This window comes from Scyliorhinus torazame, chromosome 26 (genome assembly GCF_047496885.1).
Source record: "Scyliorhinus torazame isolate Kashiwa2021f chromosome 26, sScyTor2.1, whole genome shotgun sequence".
NCBI classification, from domain to species: Eukaryota; Metazoa; Chordata; class Chondrichthyes; order Carcharhiniformes; family Scyliorhinidae; genus Scyliorhinus; species Scyliorhinus torazame.
Genome location: NC_092732.1, coordinates 41,954,938 through 41,976,096, shown reverse-complemented (window position 1 = coordinate 41,976,096; position 21,159 = coordinate 41,954,938). Strand labels below are relative to the sequence as shown.

At 54.6% G+C, this 21,159-nt stretch overlaps 1 protein-coding gene and 1 long non-coding RNA gene across 3 annotated transcripts in view; one reads left to right on the top strand and one right to left on the bottom strand.

Annotated features, from left to right (window-relative positions):
- Positions 1–18,588, bottom strand: part of LOC140403005 (secretory carrier-associated membrane protein 3-like) — a 40,664-nt gene extending 22,076 nt beyond the window's left edge. The window contains exons 1-4 of one of the 2 annotated variants that reach the window (XM_072490661.1): positions 18,509–18,588; positions 13,588–13,722; positions 8,686–8,803; positions 5,239–5,367 (exon numbers count right to left, since the gene is read on the bottom strand). In XM_072490661.1, the coding sequence (XP_072346762.1) occupies positions 5,239–5,367; positions 8,686–8,803; positions 13,588–13,722; positions 18,509–18,568 (442 nt within the window). In that variant the 5' untranslated portion in view covers positions 18,569–18,588. Of the gene's footprint in view, positions 1–5,238; positions 5,368–8,685; positions 8,804–13,587; positions 13,723–18,378 lie in introns of both variants that reach the window. The other variant, XM_072490662.1, reaches the window with a different exon arrangement.
- LOC140403007 (uncharacterized) overlaps positions 1–21,159 on the top strand; it is a 130,121-nt gene that overhangs the window by 3,074 nt on the left and 105,888 nt on the right. The window lies entirely within an intron of this gene.

Here is a 21,159-nt window from a genome sequence, read left to right as displayed (position 1 = left end):
CCCCTGACTGGTGGTGTAAGAGTAGGGAAAATTAATAACAGGACAACCTTAAGGGCTTTGTATCCGAATACGTATAGCATTGGGAATAACACTTAACGAGTTAGCAGCACAAATAGTGACAAAGGGGCATGATTTGGTGGCGATTACGGAGACGTGGTTACAAGGAGACCAGGTACGAGGGTTGAATATCGAAGGGCACTCAGTATTTCGGAAGGATAGACAGAAAGAAAATGAGGTGATGTAACTTTGCTAGCAAAGATGTGGAGATGCCAGTGTTGGACTGGGGTGAGCACAGTAAGAAGTCTGACAACACCAGGTTAAAGGCCAACAGCTTGTTTCAAACACTAGCTTTCAGAGCCTGAGGAAGGAGCAGCGCTCCGAAAGCTAGTGTTTGAAACAAACCTGTTGGCCTTTAACCTGGTGTTGTAAGACTTCTTACTTTGCTAGCAAAGGAAGGGATCAGTGCTGTAGCGCGAAATGATAGAAGCACAGGAGAGCAAGACATACAATCAATCTGGATAGAAATAAGAAATAGGAAATGAAAGAAGTCCATGGTGGGAGTAATCTATAGGTGACCCAATAGTAGCTCCACAGTCGGACACCGTATATAAGCCAGGAAATTCTGGGGGGCTTGTAAGAAAGGGATTACAATAATCATGGGTGACTTTAATGTGCATATAGACTGGAAGAATCAAATTGGCAAGGGTAGCCGCGAGAGAGAATTCGCTGAATGTATTGTTTCTTGGAGCAATATTTTTTGTTTTTTAAAATTTAGAGTACCCAATTCTTTGCCTTCCCCCAATTAAGGGGCAATTTGGCGCAGCCAATCCACCTACCCTGCACATCTTGTGGATTGTGGGGGCGAGACCCACACAGACACGGGGAGAATGTGCAAACTCCACACGGACAGTGACCCGGGGCCGGGGTGGGTGCTAAGCACAATACATTCTTTAAAAAAGGTATTCTTGAGAAGACAAAGGGACCTTGGTGTGTTTGTCCATAGATCTCTGAAGGCAGACGGGCAGGTTAATAGGGCGGTGAAAAAGGCAGATGGGACTCTTGCCGTTCTCAATCGAGGCAGAGATTACAAAAGCAGGGAGGTCCTGTTGGAGTTGTTTAGAACTTTGGTGAGGTCACAGCTGGAGCAGTGTGTGCAGTTCTGGTCGCCACATTATAGGAAGGATGGGATTGCACTGGACGGGGGGCAGAGGAGATGTTGCCTGGGACGGAACGTTTAAGTTATGAAGAGAGGTTGGATGGGCTTGGGCTGTTTTCGCTGGAGCAGAGAAGACCGAGGGGGTGACCTGATCGAGGTGGACAAGATTATGAGGGGCCTGGACAGGGTGGAGAGGGAGCAGCTGTTCCCCTGAGTTGAAGGGTCAGTTACGAGGGGGTCACAAGTTCAAGGTGAGGGGAGGGAGGTTTGGGGGGGATGTGAGAGAAAACCTTTTGACCCAGAGAGTGGGGAGGGTCTGGAACGCGCTGCCTGGGAGGGGGGGGGGAGAGGCGGGTCTGGAACGTGCCGCCTGGGAGGGTGGGATAGGCGGGTCTGGAACGCGCTGCCTGGGAGGGTGGGAGAGGCGGGTCTGGAACACGCTGCCTGGGAGGGTGGGAGAGGCGGGTCTGGAACGCGCTGCCTGGGAGGGTGGGAGAGGCGGGTCTGGAACGCGCTGCCTGGGAGGGGGGGAGAGGCGGGTCTGGAACGCGCTGCCTGGGAGGGTGGGAGAGGCGGGTCTGGAACGCGCTGCCTGGGAGGGTGGGAGAGGCGGGTCTGGAACGCGCTGCCTGGGAGGGTGGGAGAGGCGGGTTGCTTCACATCCTTTAAAAAGCACCTGGATGAGTACTTGGCACGGTACTTAGGCGGCACGGTAGCACAGTGGTTAGCACTGTCGCTTCACAGCGCCAGGGTCCCAGGTTCAATTCCCGGCTTGGGTCACTGTCTGTGCGGAGTCTGCATGTTCTCCCCGTGTCTGCGTGGGTTTCCTCCGGGTTCTCCAGTTTCCTCCCACAAGTCCCGAAAGACGTGCTTGTTGGGTGAATTGGCCATTCTGAATTCTCCCTCCGTGTACCCGAACAGGCGCCGGAGTGTGGCGACTAGGGGCTTTTCACAGTAACTTCATTGCAGTGTTAATGTAAGCCTACTTGTGACAATAAAGATTATTACTATAAAGTGCTGGCGAATGGGGTTGGGCGGGCAGGTCAGATAGAACATAGAACATAGAAAATACAGCACAGAACAGGCCCTCCGGCCCGCAATGTTGTGCCGAACCTTTGTCCTAGATTAATCATAGATTATCATTGAATTTACAGTGGAGGCCATTCGGCCCATTGAATCTGCACCGGCTCTTGGAAAGAGCACCCTACCCAAACTCAACACCTCCACCCAACACTAAGGGCAATTTTGGACACTAAGGGCAATTTTGGACACGAAGGGCAATTTATCATGGCCAATCCACCTAACCTGCACATCTTTGGACTGAGAGGAAACCGGAGCACCCGGAGGAAACCCACGCAGACACAGGGAGGATGTGCAGACTCCGCACAGACAGTGACCCAAGCCGGAATCGAAACTGGGACCCTGGATTGTGAAGCAATTGTGCTATCCACAATGCTACCGTGCTGCCCTTAAGAACAAATTAATCTACACTATATCATTCTACCGTAATCCATGTACCTATCCAATAGCTGCTTGAAGGTCCCTAATGTTTCCGACTCAACTACTTCCACAGGCAGTGCATTCCATGCCCCCACTACTCTCTGGGTAAAGAACCTACCTCTGACATCCCCCCTATATCTTCCACCATTCACCTTAAATTTATGTCCCCTTGTAATGGTTTGTTCCACCCAGAGAAAAAGTCTCTGACTGTCTACTCGATCTATTCCCCTGATCATCTTATAAACCTCTATCAAGTCGCCCCTCATCCTTCTCCATTCTAATGAGAAAAGGCCTAGCACCCTCAACCTTTCCTCGTAAGGCCTACTCTCCCCATTCCAGGCAACATCCTGGTAAATCTCCTTTGCACCTTTTCCAAAGCTTCCGCATCCTTCCTAAAATGAGGCGACCAGAACTGTACACAGTACTCCAAATGTGGCCTTACCAAAGTTTTGTACAGCTGCATCATCACCTCACGGCTCTTAAATTCAATCCCTCTGTTAATAAACGCTAGCACACCATAGGCCTTCTTCACAGCTCTATCCACTTGAGTGGCAACTTTCAAAGATGCATGAACATAGACCCCAAGATCTCTCTGCTCCTCCACATTGCCAAGAACTCTACCGTTAACCCTGTATTCCGCATTCATATTTGTCCTTCCAAAATGGACAAGCTCACACTTTTCAGGGTTAAACTCCATCTGCCACTTCTCAGCCCAGCTCTGCATCCTATCTATGTCTCTTTGCAGCCGACAACAGCCCTCCTCACTATCCACAACTCCACCAATCTTCGTATCGTCTGCAAATTTACTAACCCACCCTTCAACTCCCTCATCCAAGTCATTAATGAAAATCACAAACAGCAGAGGACCCAGAACTGATCCCCGCGGTACGCCACTGGTAACTGGGATCCAGGCTGAATATTTGCCATCCACCACCACTCTCTGACTTCTATCGGTTAGCCAGTTCGTTATCCAACTGGCCAAATTTCCCACTATCCCATGCCTCCTTACTTTCTGCAGAAGCCTACCATGGGGAACCTTATCAAATGCCTTACTAAAATCCATGTACACTACATCCACATGCTTGGTCACCTCCTCAAAGAATTCAATAAGAGTTGTAAGGCAAGACCTACCCCTCACAAATCCGTGCTGACTATCCCTAATCAAGCAGTGTCTTTCCAGATGCTCAGAAATCCTATCCTTCAGTACCCTTTCCATTACTTTGCCTACCACCGAAGTAAGACTAACTGGCCTGTAATTCCCAGGGTTATCCCTAGTCCCTTTTTTGAACAGGGGCACGACATTCGCCACTCTCCAATCCCCTGGTACCACCCCTGTTGACAGTGAGGACGAAAAGATCATTGCCAACGGCTCTGCAATTTCATCTCTTGCTTCCCATAGAATCCTTGGATATATCCCGTCAGGCCCGGAGGACTTGTCTATCCTCAAGTTTTTCAAAATGCCCAACACATCTTCCTTCCTAACAAGTATTTCCTAGAGCTTACCAATCTGTTTCACACTGTCCTCTCCAACAATATCGCCCCTCTCATTTGTAAATACAGAAGAAAAGTACTCGTTGAAGACCTCTCCTACCTCTTCAGACTCAATACACAATCTCATGCGTCGGTGCAGACTGGATGGGCCTCTTCTGTGCTGTATTAGTCTGTGATTCTGAGAGAAGTTTCAAAATGCTTCCGTGCAGAGGGATCTGCGTGTCCTCGTGCATGAAGCTCAGTAAACTAGCCTGGAGGGCAGCACGGTGGCTCAGTGGTTAGCACTGCCGCCTCACCGCGCCGAGGTCCCGGGTTCGATCCCGGCTACGGGTCACTGTCCGTGTGGAGTTTGCACATTCTCCCCATGTCTGCGTGGGTTTCGCCCCCACAACCCAAAGATGTGCAGGCTGGGTGGATTGGCCACGCTAAATCGCCCTTAATTGGAAAAGAATCATTGGGTACTCTAAATTTATTTTTAAGAAGTAGGGAGGTGCTGTTACAACTGTACAGGGCGATGGTGAGAGATCAGCTGCAGCACTGCACACTGTTTTAGTCCCCTTACTGGAGGAGGGATGTGAAGAAATGAGCGACGGTTCAGAGAAGGTTCACTCGATTGATTCGGGGGATGAAGGACTAGTCTGACGAAGAGAGATAGCGCAGTTCAGGCCTACACTCGCTGGAGTTTGGAATATTGAGGAGAGATTGAATTGGAGTATGCAAGATACTAAAGGGGATTGACAAGGTCGACGTAGGGCGGATGTTTCCCCTTGTTGACGAGAGGCCACAGGTTTGGGCGAAGGGGTGGCAGATTTCAAACAGAAACGAGGAGGAATTACTTTCTCAAAGGACATGAAGGGTTACGGGAAGCGGGCAAGGCGGTGGAGATGGGATCAGCCATGATCGTATCGAATGGCGGAACGGGCTCGAGGGTGCAAATTATCCACTCCTGCTCCTAGTTCTTGTTTTACGTTCAGGTCACGAGGAGGCAGAGTTGTTAGCGACACTGCTCAGCTCAGAGTGCGGCTCAGACACTCAGCACCTCCCTGGCAGGGTGAGAACCCAGTTAATGGTGGCAGCTTTCCAATACTCACGCATCCACAGGTAGTACATCACCGTGACGGTCTTCTGAAAATCGTGGGGAATGTCTGTCCTGATGTCATGATAGAAGCAGGGTTTAATTGGGCAGAAGGAGGGCAGCGGTGGCCAATTATTCACGATGGCTGCAATCAAAACATCATTCATTTCACACACTGAAACACGGGGTTCGATACAGAGTAAACTCCCTCTACACTGCCCCCATCAAACACTCCCAGGACAGGTACAGCACGGGGTTCGATACAGAGTAAACTCCCTCTACACTGCCCCCATCAAACACTCCCAGGACAGGTACAGCACGGGGTTCGATACAGAGTAAACTCCCTCTACACTGCCCCCATCAAACACTCCCAGGACAGGTACAGCACGGGGTTAGATACAGGGTAAAGCTCCCTCTACACTGTCCCCATCAAACACTCCCAGGACAGGTACAGCACGGGGTTAGATACAGAGTAAAGCTCCCTCTACACTGTCCCCATCAAACACTCCCAGGACAGGTACAGCACGAGGTTAGATACAGAGTAAAGCTCCCTCTACACTGTCCCCATCAAACACTCCCAGGACAGGTGCAGCACGGGGTTAGAGACAGAGTAAAGCTCCCTCGACACTGTCCCCATCAAACACTCCCAGGACAGGTACAGCACGGGGTTAGATACAGAGTAAAGCTCCCTCTACACTGTCCCCATCAAACACTCCCAGGGCAGGTACAGCACGGGGTTAGATACAGAGTAAAGCTCCCTCTACACTGTCCCCATCAAACACTCCCAGGACAGGTCCAGCACGGGGTTAGATACAGAGTAAAGCTCCCTCTACACTGTCCCCATCAAACACTCCCAGGACAGGTACAGCACGGGGTTAGATACAGAGTAAAGCCCCCTCCACTATGTCCCCATCAAACACTCCCAGGACAGGTACAGCACGGGGTTAGATACAGAGTAAAGCTCCCTCTACACTGTCCCCATCAAACACTCCCAGGACAGGTACAGCACGGGGTTAGATACAGAGTAAAGCTCCCTCTACACTGTCCCCATCAAACACTCCCAGAACAGGTACAGCACGGGGTTCGATACAGAGTAAAGCTCCCTCTACACTGTCCCCATCAAACACTCCCAGGACAGGTACAGCACGGGGTTAGATACAGAGTAAAGCTCCCTCTACACTGTCCCATCAAACACTCCCAGGACAGGTACAGCATGGGGTTAGATACAGAGTAAAGCTCCCTCTACACTGTCCCCATCAAACACTCCCAGGACAGGGACAGCACGGGGTTAGATACAGAGTAAAGCTCCCTCTACACTGTCCCCATCAAACACTCCCAGGACAGGTACAGCACGGGGTTAGATACAGAGTAAAGCTCCCTCTACACAGCCCCCATCAAACACTCCCAGGACAGGTACAGCACGGGGTTAGATACAGAGTAAAGCTCCCTCTACACTGTCCCCATCAAACACTCCCAGGACAGGTCCAGCACGGGGTTAGATACAGAGTAAAGCTCCCTCTACACTGTCCCCATCAAACACTCCCAGGGCAGGTACAGCACGGGGTTAGATACAGAGTAAAGCTCCCTCTACACTGTCCCCATCAAACACTCCCAGGACAGGTACAGCACGGGGTTCGATACAGAGTAAAGCTCCCTCTACACTGTCCCCATCAAACACTCCCAGGACAGGTACAGCACGGGGTTAGATACAGAGTAAAGCTCCCTCTACACTGTCCCCATCAAACACTCCCAGGGCAGGTACAGCACGGGGTTAGATACAGAGTAAAGCTCCCTCTACACTGTCCCCATCAAACACTCCCAGGGCAGGTACAGCACGGGGTTAGATACAGAGTAAAGCTCCCTCTACACCGTCCCCACTAAACCTCAGTGCAGCACTTTACAGTGCGACGCTCCCTCAGTACTGACCCTCTGACAGTGCGGCACTCCCTCAGTACTGACCCTCTGACAGTGCGACACTCCCTCAGTACTGACCCTCTGACAGTGCGCCGCTCCCTCAGTACTGACCCTCTGACAGTGCGCCGCTCCCTCAGTACTGACCCTCTGACAGTGCGGTGCTCCCTCAGTACTGACCCTCTGACAGTCCGGCGCTCCCTCAGTACTGACCCTCTGACAGTGCAGCGCTCCCTCAGTTCTGACCCTCTGACACAGTGCAGCGCTCCCTCAGTACTGACCCTCTGACAGTGCGGCACTCCCTCAGTACTGACCCTCTGACAGTGCGGTGCTCCCTCAGTACTGACCCTCTGACAGTCCGGCGCTCCCTCAGTACTGACCCTCTGACAGGGCGGCGCTCCCTCAGTTCTGACCCTCTGACACAGTGCAGCGCTCCCTCAGTACTGACCCTCAGACAGTGCGGCGCTCCCTCAGTACTGACCCTCTGACAGTGCAGCACTCCGTCAGTACTGACCCGGAGGGTGCAGCACTCCGTCAGTACTGACTCTCTGACAGTGCGGTGCTCCCTCAGTACTGACCCTCTGACAGTGCGACACTCCCTCAGTACTGACCCTCTGACAGTGCGGCTCTCCCTCAGTACTGACCCTCTGACAGTGCGGTGCTCCCTCAGTACTGACCCTCTGACAGTCCGGCGCTCCCTCAGTACTGACCCTCTGACAGTGCGTCACTCCCTCAGTACTGACCCTCTGACAGTGCGGCGCTCCCTCAGTACTGACCCTCTGACAGTGCGGCACTCCCTCAGTACTGACCCTCTGACAGTGTAGCACTCCCTCAGTACTGACCCTCTGACAGTGCAGCACTCCCTCAGTACTGACCCTCTGACAGTGTAGCACTCCCTCAGTACTGACCCTCTGACAGTGTAGCACTCCCTCAGTACTGACCCTCTGACAGTGTGGCACTCCCTCAGTACTGACCCTCCCACAGTGCGGCGCTCCCTCAGTACTGACCCTCCGACAGGGCAGCGCTCCCTCAGTACTGACCCTCCGACAGTGTAGCACTCCCTCAGTACTGACCCTCTGACAGTGTAGCACTCCCTCAGTCCTGACCCTCTGACAGTGTGGCACTCCCTCAGTACTGACCCTCTGGCAGTGCAGCACTCCCTCAGTACTGACCCTCTGACAGTGCGGCGCTCCCTCAGTACTGACCCTCTGACAGTGCGGCGCTCCCTCAGTACTGACCCTCAGACAGTGCGGCGCTCCCTCAGTACTGACCCTCTGACAGTGCAGCACTCCCTCAGTCCTGACCCTCTGACAGTGTGGCACTCCCTCAGTACTGACCCTCTGGCAGTGCAGCACTCTGTCAGTACTGGTGCCCTGACACTGACAGTGATTCACAAGGCAGCAGTGTGGTGCTGCTTACAGATGCCGGGATGTACTGGTGGTTGTGCATAAAGCCCATTAATTCGTGCCAGTGTTCTGAGAAGGTAGGCGAGTTAAAATGATTTGGTGATTCCCCCTCTAACTCTGAATGATACGAGTGGCCTGGGACTCACTGCTGGATGAGACGGCAGCGTTCTGTAGTTCCCTCTCCTTCCGGTCTAACTCTGCCGCTTTCTTCTCCAGCTCTTCCTGTTGCCTCAGCAGGTCAGCTGTGAGAACCGTCGCAGGCTTCTGTGAAATTCAAACCAAACCTTTAAACGCTGTGGATTCATCCCGCACATTTCCCCTCCTCAAAATGGCACACAACAGCATGGCAACCGCAGGCCAGTAACACGAGGAGGAGGACAGGCGGAGATAGGTTTGAACGGAGTCTGTTCAAAAATGGAAGGGGCCATCGCAAACCACCAAACCTGCTCGAAGGACGCAGCAGCAACTGGGCGGCGGAGGGGAGGGAGGGAAATCTCACAGGTCAGAGGGCACCTTTTCCCATTGGTAGAGGGGCCAATAAACGGGGGCACAGATTTGAAGCAGGAGGTAGAAGGGGAATAGGGTAGCTGGGGAGAAATCTTTTCCACCCAGAGGGCGCCGAGAGTATATGTAAAGACGGAGGATGGCAGCTCTGTTGTGCCAGCACTGCGGGAGCCCGGGGGGAGATGGGGGACAATGGAACAGGGGTCTCTACCACCCCTACTGCGGTCAGCCAGCACTGCGGGAGCTGGGGGGGGGGGGGGGGGGGGGGGGGGAGACAATGGAACCGGGGTCTCTACCACCCCACTGCGGTCGGTCAGCCAGCACTGCGGGAGCCCGGGGGGGGATGGGGGACAATGGAACCGGGGTCTCTACCACCCCTACTGCGGTCAGCCAGCACTGCGGGAGCTGGGGGGGGGGGGGGGGGGGGGGGGGGAGAGACAATGGAACCGGGGTCTCTACCACCCCACTGCGGTCGGTCAGCCAGCACTGTGGGAGCTGGGGGGGATGGGGGGGCAATGGAACCGGGGTCTCTACCACCCTACTGCGGTCAGCCAGCACTGTGGGAGCTGGGGGGGATGGGGGGGCAATGGAACCGGGGTCTCTACCACCCTACTGAGATCAGCCAGCACTGTGGGAGCTGGGGAGATGGGGGACAATGGAACTGGGGTCTCTACCCACCCTACTGCAGTCAGCCAGCACTGCGGGAGCTGGGGAGATGGGGGACAAGGAACCGGGGTCTCTACCCACCCTACTGAGGTCAGCCAGCATTTCGGGAGCCCGGGGGGAGATGGGGGACAATGGAACCGGGGTCTCTACCCACCCTACTGCGGTCAGCCAGCACTGCGGGAGCTGGGGGGATGGGGGGCAATGGAACCGGGGTCTCTACCCACCCTACTACAGTCAGCCAGCACTGCGGGAGCTGGGGGGATGGGGGGCAATGGAACCGGGGTCTCTACCCACCGTACTGAGGTCAGCCAGCACTGCGGGAGCTGGGGGATGGGGGGCAATGGAACCGGGGTCTCTACCCACCCTACTACAGTCAGCCAGCACTGCGGGAGCTGGGGGATGGGGGGCAATGGAACCGGGGTCTCTACCCACCCTACTGCAGTCAGCCAGCACTGCGGGAGCTGGGGGAATGGGGGACAATGGAACCAGGGTCTCTACCCACCCTACTACAGTCAGCCAGCACTGCGGGAGCTGGGGGGGGGGGGGGACAAAGGAACCGGGGTCTCTACCCACCCTACTGCGGTCAGCCAGCACTGCGGGAGCTGGGGGAGATGGGGGGCAATGGAACCGGGGTCTCTACCCACCCTACTGCGGTCAGCCAGCACTGCGGGAGCTGGGGGGGGGGGGGGGACAATGGAACCGGGGTCTCTACCCACCCTACTGCAGTCAGCCAGCACTGCGGGAGCTGGGGGAATGGGGGACAATGGAACCAGGGTCTCTACCCACCCTACTACAGTCAGCCAGCACTGCGGGAGCTGGGGGATGGGGGACAATGGAACCGGGGTCTCTACCCACCCTACTGAGATCAGCCAGCACTGCGGGAGCTGGGGGGGGGGGCAATGGAACCGGGGTCTCTACCCACCCTACTGCAGTCAGCCAGCACTGCGGGAGCTGGGGGGGATGGGGGACAATGGAACCGGGGTCTCTACCCACCCTACTGCAGTCAGCCAGCACTGCGGGAGCTGGGGGGGGGGGGGACAATGGAACTGGGGTCTCTACCCACCCTACTACAGTCAGCCAGCACTGCGGGAGCTGGGGGGGAGATGGGGGACAAAGGAACCGGGGTCTCTACCCACCCTACTGCGGTCAGCCAGCACTGCGGGAGCCCTGGGGGAGATGGGGGACAATGGAACCGGGGTCTCTACCCACCCTACTGAGGTCAGCCAGCACTGCGGGAGCCCTGGGGGAGATGGGGGACAAAGGAACCGGGGTCTCTACCCACCCTACTGCGGTCAGCCAGCACTGCGGGAGCTGGGGGGGATGGGGGGGCAATGGAACCGGGGTCTCTACCACCCTACTGCGGTCAGCCAGCACTGCGGGAGCTGGGGGGGAGATGGGGGGCAATGGAACCGGGGTCTCTACCCACCCTACTGCGGTCAGCCAGCACTGCGGGAGCTGGGGGGGAGATGGGGGGCAATGGAACCGGGGTCTCTACCCACCCTACTGCGGTCAGCCAGCACTGCGGGAGCCCTGGGGGAGATGGGGGACAAAGGAACCGGGGTCTCTACCCACCCTACTGCGGTCAGCCAGCACTGCGGGAGCTGGGGGGGAGATGGGGGACAATGGAACCGGGGTCTCTACCACCCTACTGCGGTCAGCCAGCACTGCGGGAGCTGGGGGAGATGGGGGACAATGGAACTGGGGTCTCTACCCACCCTACTGCGGTCAGCCAGCACTGCGGGAGCTGGGGGGGATGGGGGGCAAAGGAACCGGGGTCTCTACCCACCCTACTGAGGTCAGCCAGCACTGCAGGAGCTGGGGGGGGGGGGAGATGGGGGACAATGGAACCGGGGTCTCTACCCACCCTACTGAGATCAGCCAGCACTGCGGGAGCTGAGGGGGGGGAGACAATGGAACCGGGGTCTCTACCCACCCTACTGAGATCAGCCAGCACTGCGGGAGCTGGGGGGGGGATGGGGGGGCAATGGAACCGGGGTCTCTACCAGCCTACTGAGGTCAGCCAGCACTGCGGGAGCTGGGGGGGGGGGGGGGGACAATGGAACCGGGGTCTCTACCCACCCTACTGCGGTCAGCCAGCACTGCGGGAGCTGGGGGGGGGGGGGGGGACAATGGAACCGGGGTCTCTACCCACCCTACTGCAGTCAGCCAGCACTGCGGGAGCTGGGGGGGATGGGGGGCAATGGAACTGGGGTCTCTACCCACCCTACTGAGATCAGCCAGCACTGCGGGAGCTGGGGGGGGGATGGGGGACAATGGAACCGGGGTCTCTACCCACCCTACTGAGATCAGCCAGCACTGCGGGAGCCCGGGGGGAGATGGGGGACAATGGAACCGGGGTCTCTACCCACCCTACTGCGGTCAGCCAGCACTGCGGGAGCTGGGGGAATGGGGGACAATGGAACCAGGGTCTCTACCCACCCTACTACAGTCAGCCAGCACTGCGGGAGCTGGGGGGGGGGGGACAATGGAACCGGGGTCTCTACCCACCCTACTGCGGTCAGCCAGCACTGCGAGAGCTGGGGGGGGGGGACAATGGAACCGGGGTCTCTACCCACCCTACTGCGGTCAGCCAGCACTGCGGGAGCTGGGGGGGAGATGGGGGACAATGGAACCGGGGTCTCTACCACCCTACTGCGGTCAGCCAGCACTGCGGGAGCTGGGGGGATGGGGGGGCAATGGAACCAGGGTCTCTACCCACCCTACTGCGGTCAGCCAGCACTGCGGGAGCTCGGGGGATGGGGGGGCAATGGAACCGGGGTCTCTACCCACCCTACTGAGGTCAGCCAGCACTGCGGGAGCTGGGGGATGGGGGACAATGGAACCGGGGTCTCTACCCACCCTACTGCGGTCAGCCAGCACTGCGGGAGCTGGGGGGATGGGGGGGCAATGGAACCAGGGTCTCTACCCACCCTACTGAGGTCAGCCAGCACTGCGGGAGCCCGGGGGGAGATGGGGGACAATGGAACCGGGGTCTCTACCCACCCTACTGCGGTCAGCCAGCACTGCGGGAGCTGGGGGGATGGGGGGGCAATGGAACCGGGGTCTCTACCACCCTACTGAGGTCAGCCAGCACTGCGGGAGCCGGGGGGAGATGGGGGACAATGGAACCGGGGTCTCTACCCACCCTACTGCGGTCAGCCAGCACTGCGGGAGCTGGGGGGATGGGGGACAATGGAACCGGGGTCTCTACCCACCCTACTGCGGTCAGCCAGCACTGCGGGAGCTGGGGGGATGGGGGGGCAATGGAACCGGGGTCTCTACCACCCTACTGAGGTCAGCCAGCACTGCGGGAGCCCGGGGGGAGATGGGGGACAATGGAACCGGGGTCTCTACCCACCCTACTGCGGTCAGCCAGCACTGCGGGAGCTGGGGGGATGGGGGGATGGGGGGGCAATGGAACCGGGGTCTCTACCACCCTACTGAGGTCAGCCAGCACTGCGGGAGCCGGGGGGAGATGGGGGACAATGGAACCGGGGTCTCTACCCACCCTACTGCGGTCAGCCAGCACTGCGGGAGCTGGGGGGATGGGGGACAATGGAACCGGGGTCTCTACCCACCCTACTGCGGTCAGCCAGCACTGCGGGAGCTGGGGGGATGGGGGGGCAATGGAACCGGGGTCTCTACCCACCCTACTGAGGTCAGCCAGCACTGCGGGAGCTGGGGGGATGGGGGGGCAATGGAACCGGGGTCTCTACCCACCCTACTGAGGTCAGCCAGCACTGCGGGAGCTGGGGGAATGGGGGACAATGGAACCAGGGTCTCTGCAGGTAGCAGAGGGGGTCCCGGGGCCACTGCAAGCAGGGGTTCCCGGGGTCCTGGGGCCTCTCCAGGCAGGGTGTTTAGGAGTGGTGGCAGACCTGTGTTCCATATGTCCGCTGTTCGTTTGGACTCCTCGGGTTTAAGGAGGCAGAAGGTAGTGTCGGTCGCTCCGCGGGCTGGCACGGTGGCAGAGGAGTCGTCATGATGGGTGCAGCCTGGTACACAGGAGGGGGCTGAAAAACAGGAAAAAAAACAATCAGTGTGCAGACACTCCTTCCTTTTCAAAATAAATTTAGAGTACCCAATTCATTTTTCTCCAATTAAGGGGCAATTTAGCGCGGCCAATCCACCTACCCTGCACATCTTTGGGTTGTGGACGCTCTGACAGTCCGGCACTCCCTCAGTACTGACCCTCTGACAGTGTGGCACTCCCTCAGTACTGACCCTCTGACAGTGCGGCACTCCCTCAGTACTGACCCACTGACAGTGCGGCACTCCCTCAGTACTGACCCTCTGACAGTGCAGCGTTCCCTCAGTACTGACCCTCCCACAGTGCGGCACTCCCTCAGTACTGACCCTCTGACAGTGCAGCGTTCCCTCAGTACTGACCCTCCCACAGTGCGGCGCTCCCTCAGTACTGACTCTCTGACAGTGCGGCACTCCCTCAGTACTGACCCTCTGACAGTGCGACACTCCCTCAGTACTGACCCTCTGACAGTGCAGCACTCCCTCAGTACTGACCCTCTGACAGTGCGGCACTCCCTCAGTACTGACCCTCTGACAGTGCGGCACTCCCTCAGTACTGACCCTCTGACAGTGCGGCACTCCATCAGTACTGACCCTCCCACAGTGCGGCACTCCCTCAGTACTGACCCTCCCACAGTGCGGCACTCCCTCAGTACTGACCCTCTGACAGTGCGGCACTCCCTCAGTACTGACCCTCTGACAGTGCGGCACTCCCTCAGTACTGACCCTCTGACAGTGCGGCGCTCCCTCAGTACTGACCCTCTGACAGTGCGGCGCTCCCTCAGTACTGACCCTCTGACAGTGCGGCGCTCCCTCAGTACTGACCCTCCCACAGTGCGGCGCTCCCTCAGCACTGACCCTCTGACAGTGCGGCACTCCCTCAGTACTGACCCTCCCACAGTGCGGCACTCCCTCAGTACTGACCCTCCCACAGTGCGGCGCTCCCTCAGTACTGACCCTCTGGCAGTGCGGCACTCCCTCAGTACTGACCCTCTGACAGTGCGGCACTCCCTCAGTACTGACCCTCTGACAGTGCGGCGCTCCCTCAGTACTGACCCTCTGACAGTGCGGCGCTCCCTCAGTACTGACCCTCTGACAGTGCGGCGCTCCCTCAGTACTGACCCTCTGACAGTGCGGCGCTCCCTCAGTACTGACCCTCTGACAGTGCGGCACTCCCTCAGTACTGACCCGCTGACAGTGCAGCGCTCCCTCAGTACTGACCCTCCCACAGTGCGGCACTCCCTCAGTACTGACCCTCTGACAGTGCGGCACTCCCTCAGTACTGACCCTCTGACAGTGCGGAGCTCCCTCAGGACTGACCCTCTGACAGTGCGGAGCTCCCTCAGGACTGACCCGCTGACAGTGCGGCACTCCCTCAGTACTGACCCTCTGACAGTGCGGCGCTCCCTCAGTACTGACCCTCTGACAGTGCGGAGCTCCCTCAGTACTGACCCTCTGACAGTGAGTTGCTCCTTTCGTACTACACAAGGTGTGTCAGCTTAGATTGTTATGTTCCCATGTCCCTGGGGGTAAAGGAACTGAGAAAACACAGACGTTTTTTGGGGCCTACACAAGTCACAATCATCACTCACCTGAAGGATTGAAATCCAGATGCCCTTCGATTGTTCTCTAGCTTTTTACCTACATTTGCAAATGCCCCCAAGAGGCAGAGTATAAACTTTATCAGGCAACAGAAACATGCACACCGCCTTTAACCATATGGTAATCTGGAACAGCAGCTACACACATACAGCTCTGTTCTCCACTGCCAGAGTTTGTGTGCACATTAACATAGAGAGAGGGGAGGGAGGGAGGGAGCGTGAGGGAAAGTCACTGCAAGCAATCAGCTGTGCTCGGTTTAAACAGCAGATGGTGAGGGTGCTGTGCACACAGATCGATGTAGCAGGGACCATGCATCATCCCCTCCCCGTGCTGAATTAATAACTGTTACCCCCAGTGTTATGTGACAGTACCTTTAATAAATGGGTGTGTATATAAATATCTGTAGTGGGAATACCTTTAAGAAATGTGTGTTTATTACTGCAGTGATGTCAGAGAGTGGGTGGAGCTGGGCTGTCTCTCAGCTTTTGACTTTCGTTTTGAGCAGGCTGCAGGGTGAGTTTTAGTTTTGTTTTCAGTGTTGGAGCTGAAGCCAGACAGGGCGGGTGTACTGCTGCTCTCTCTGCCATGAAAAGGCCGTCTCTTGATCATTTGATGAATTCAGAATTATAAATGTTTTCAGTAGTGACTTTAACCTGATGTGCTTCTGATAAAAGGTTTTGTTTTTAAGTCGTATGGATGTTAAAAGGAAAGCTGAAAGGTTTACTTAGTGTTGCGGTCTTTGGGGGTTGCTAAGATGTTCACTGTATGTTTTAAAAAGGTTAACTGGAGTTCATAGAATAAACATTGTTTTGCTTGAAAAAATACTTTTCCATTTCTGCTGTCCCACCCCTGTAGAGTGGGCCGTGTGCTCCCCATACCACAATCTAGGAAATGTTGTGGGTCAGGTGAACTCATGCTACACTTTGGGGTTCCCTAAACCCTGGCTCATAACACCAGTTTTTGTCTCCTTCTCTGAGGAAGGATGTTCTTGCTCTCGAGGGAGAGCAGCGAAGGTTTACCAGACTGATTCCAGGGATGGCGGGACTGTCATACGAGGAGAGATTGACGAGGTTGGGATTGTTCTCGCTGGAGTTCAGAAGAATGAGGGGGGATCTCAAAGAGACTATAAAATTCTGACAGGACTGGACAGGATAGATGCAGGGAAGGCGTTACCAATGATGGGTGTGTCCAGAACCAGGGGTCACAGTCTGAGGATTCAGGGTAAACCATTTCGGACAGAGATAAGGAGACATTTCTTCACCCAAAGAGTGGTGAGCCTGTGGAATTCATTACCACAGGAAGTAGTTGATGCTAAAACTTTGAATATATTCAAGAGGTGGCTGGATACAGCACTTGGGGAGAATGGGATCGAAGGCTATGGGGAGAAAGCAGGATTAGGCTATTGAGTTGGATGATCAGCCATGATGGTGATGAATGGCGGAGCAGGCTCGAAGGGCTGAAAGGCCTCGTCCTGCTTCCATCTTCCATGTATCTACGTACCCAAGCCTCAGTCGTCTAGTTCCTCATCGCCATCAAGCTGCCCCTACATTCCATTCGCTAAACGGCAGCTCAGTCTTTGGGTAGCCTGTTCCAAGGAACTGGCAGGAGCCAATCAGAATGGCCTCTTCTCAGCTGCGATGCCCCGTCTGGTTAAATAGCCTAAATCCAAGCCCCAGCTGAGCTACCCCAGGGGCCCAGCGCCCGAGGAACCTGTCTGGATGAGTCACAGAGAGTTCTATCTTGTTCATATTCGACAGTGGTTCGCCACTGCAATGACTGCACTCCCGTTCTGCATCACTCAGCGTGCAGACCGCTCCCCACACCCCGAGAGGACAGAGATGTCACTGCCTCTCCCCACTAACCCGTCTCCAGTCGCCGTACCAACAGCCAAAAAGCTTGATGGTACCTTTCATGTTAATCACTCGAATAAACAAATACTACATCAGTCTCAAATCCAACCAAGGTGTTGCAAGTATATGTATAAATAATACGATACCCGGGAGTGAGTTACAGACTGGAATCTGATCGAGGGGTTCGGGGTGGTTTATACATAGAATAACAGATACCTGGGAGTGAGTTACAGACTGGAATCTAATCGAGCGGTTCGGGGTGGTTTATATATAGAATAACAGATACCTGGGAGTGAGTTACAGACTGGAATCTAATCGAGGGGTTCGGCGTGGTTTATATACAGAACAACAGATACCCGGGAGTGAGTTACAGACTGGAATCTAATCGAGGGGTTCGGCGTGGTTTATATTTAGAATAACAGATCCCGGGAGTGAGTTACAGACCGGAATCTAATCGAGGGGTTTGGGATTGTTTATATATAGAATAACAGATACCCGGAAGTGAGTTACAGACTGGAATCTAATCGAGGGGTTCGGGGTGGTTTATATATAGAATAACAGATACCCGGGAGTGAGTTACAGACTGGAATCTAATCGAGGGGTTCGGGGTGGTTTATATATAGAATAACAGATACCCGGGAGTGAGTTACAGACTGGAATCTAATCGAGGGGTTCGGGGTGGTTTATATATAGAATAACAGATACCCGGGAGTGAGTTACAGACTGGAATCTAAATGAGGTGTTCGGGGTGGCTTATATGTACAATAACAGATCCCGGGAGTGAGTTACAGACTGGAATCTAATAGAGTAGTTCGGGGTGGTTTATATATAGAATAACAGATATCCGGGAGTGAGTTAGACTGGAATCTAATGGAGGGGTTCAGGGTGGTTTATATACAGAATAACAGATACCCGGGAGTGAATTACAGACTGGAACATAATCGAGGGGTTCGGGGTGGTTTATATATAGAATAATAGATCCCGGGAGTGAGTTACAGACTGGAATCTAATCGAGGGGTTCGGGGTGGTTTATATACAGAATAACAGATACCCGGGAGCGAGTTACAGACTGGAATCTAATCGAGGGGTTCGGGGTGGTTTATATATAGAATAACAGATACCCGGGAGTGAGTTACAGACTGGAATCTAATCGAGGGGTTCGGGGTGGTTTAGATATAGAATAACAGATACCTGGGGGTGAGTTAGACTGGAATCTAATCGATAAGTTTCGTGCCAGTGTTGTTTCGGATTGGAATGAGGAGGCAGTGTCACAGGTACATAGCTGTGTTTAGATAATATTGGGCCTTCCAGCTCCACCTACCCCTCTACCTCCTTCAAACGGGTTATAAGGCTGGTTCATAGCAGGTTGCTGATGCTCCATGCTGTGTTCTAGCACTGCTGGATCCTGCAAACAAACATACAGCAGTCAGTTATCAGATAAGCAAAACATACTGCACCCAAAACCAGATCCCCCTGTACGAAGGGGTACAGTAATGTAATGGTTACATTCCTGATCCCATTCCCACACCGTGCTGTACCCAGGGGTACAGTAATGTAATGGTCACATTCCTGATCCCATTCCCACACCGTGCTGTACGCAGGGGTACAGTAATGTAATGGTCACATTCCTGATCCCATTCCCACACCGTGCTGTACGCACGGGTACAGTAATGTAATGGTTACATTCCTGGATCGTATTCCCACACCATGCTGTACCCAGGGGTACAGTAATGTAATGGTTACATTCCTGGATTGTATTCCCACACCGTGCTGTACGCAGGGGTACAGTAATATAATGGTTACATTCCTGATCCCATTCCCACACCGTGCCGTACGCAGGGGTATAGAATTGTAATGGTTACATTCCTGATCCCATTCCCACACCGTGCTGTACCCAGGGGTACAGTAATGTAATGGTCACATTCCTGATCCCATTCCCACACCGTGCTGTACGCAGGGGTACAGTAATGTAATGGTTACATTCCTGATCCCATTCCCATACCGTGCTGTACCCAGGGGTACAGTAATGTAATGGTTACATCCCTGGATCGTATTCCCACACCGTGCTGTACACAGGGGTACAGTAATGTAATGGTTACATTCCTGATCCCATTCCCACACCGTGCTGTACCCAGGGGTACAGTAATGTAATGGTCACATTCCTGATCCCATTCCCACACCGTGCTGTACGCACAGGTACAGTAATGTAATGGTTACATCCCTGGATCGTATTCCCACACCGTGCTGTACGCAGGGGTACAGTAATGTAATGGTTACATTCCTGATCCCATTCCCACACCATGCTGTACCCAGGGGTACAGTAATGTAATGGTTACATTCCTGGATTGTATTCCCACACCGTGCTGTACGCAGGGGTACAGTAATATAATGGTTACATTCCTGATCCCATTCCCACACCGTGCTGTACCCAGGGGTACAGTAATGTAATGGTTACATTCCTGATCCCATTCCCACACCGTGCTGTACGCACGGGTACAGTAATGTAATGGTTACATCCCTGGATTGTATTCCCACACCGTGCTGTACGCAGGGGTACAGTAATGTAATGGTTACATTCCTGGATCGTATTCCCACACCGTGCTGTACCCAGGGGTACAGTAATGTAATGGTCACATTCCTGATCCCATTCCCACACCGTGCTGTACGCAGGGGTACAGTAATGTAATGGTTACATTCTGATCCCATTCCCACACCGTACTGTACCCAGGGGTACAGTAATGTAATGGTTACATTCCTGATCCCATTCCCACACCGTGCTGTGCCCAGGGGTACAGTAATGTAATGGTCACATTCCTGATCCCATTCCCACACCGTGCTGTACGCACGGGTACAGTAATGTAATGGTTACATCCCTGGATCGTATTCCCACACCGTGCTGTACGCAGGGGTACAGTAATGTAATGGTTACATTCCTGATCCCATTCCCACACCGTGCTGTACCCAGGGGTACAGTAATGTAATGGTTACATTCCTGGATCGTATTCCCACACCGTGCTGTACCCAGGGGTACAGTAATGTAATGGTTACATTCCTGATCCCATTCCCACACCGTGCTGTACCCAGGGGTACAGTAATGTAATGGTTACATTCCTGGATCGTATTCCCACACCGTGCTGTACACAGGGGTACAGTAATGTAATGGTTACATCCCTGGATCGTATTCCCACACCGTGCTGTACCCAGGGGTACAGTAATGTAATGGTTACATTCCTGATCCCATTCCCACACCGTGCTGTACCCAGGGGTACAGTAATGTAATGGTTACATTCCTGGATCGTATTCCCACACCGTGCTGTACACAGGGGTACAGTAATGTAATGGTTACATCCCTGGATCGTATTCCCACACCGTGCTGTACCCAGGGGTACAATAATGTAATGGTTACATTCCTGATCCCATTCCCACACCGTGCTGTACCCAGGGGTACAGTAATGTAATGGTTACATTCCTGATCCCATTCCCACACCGTGCTGTACCCAGGGGTACAGTAATGTAATGGTTACATTCCTGGATCCCATTCCCACACCGCGCTGTACGCAGGGGTACAGTAATGTAATGGTTACATTCCTGGATCGTATTCCCACACCGTGCTGCACCCAGGGGTACAGTAATGTAATGGTTACATTCCTGATCCCATTCCCACACCGTGCTGTACCCAGGGGTACAGTAATGTAATGGTTACATTCCTGATCCCATTCCCACACCGTGCTGTACGCAGGGGTACAGTAATGCAATGGTTACATTCCTGATCCCATTCCCACACCGTACTGTACCCAGGGGTACAGTAATGTAATGGTTACATTCCTGATCCCATTCCCACACCGTGCTGTACCCAGGGGTACAGTAATGTAATGGTTACATTCCTGATCCCATTCCCACACCGTGCTGTACCCAGGGGTACAGTAATGTAATGGTTACATTCCTGATCCCATTCCCACACCGTGCTGTACC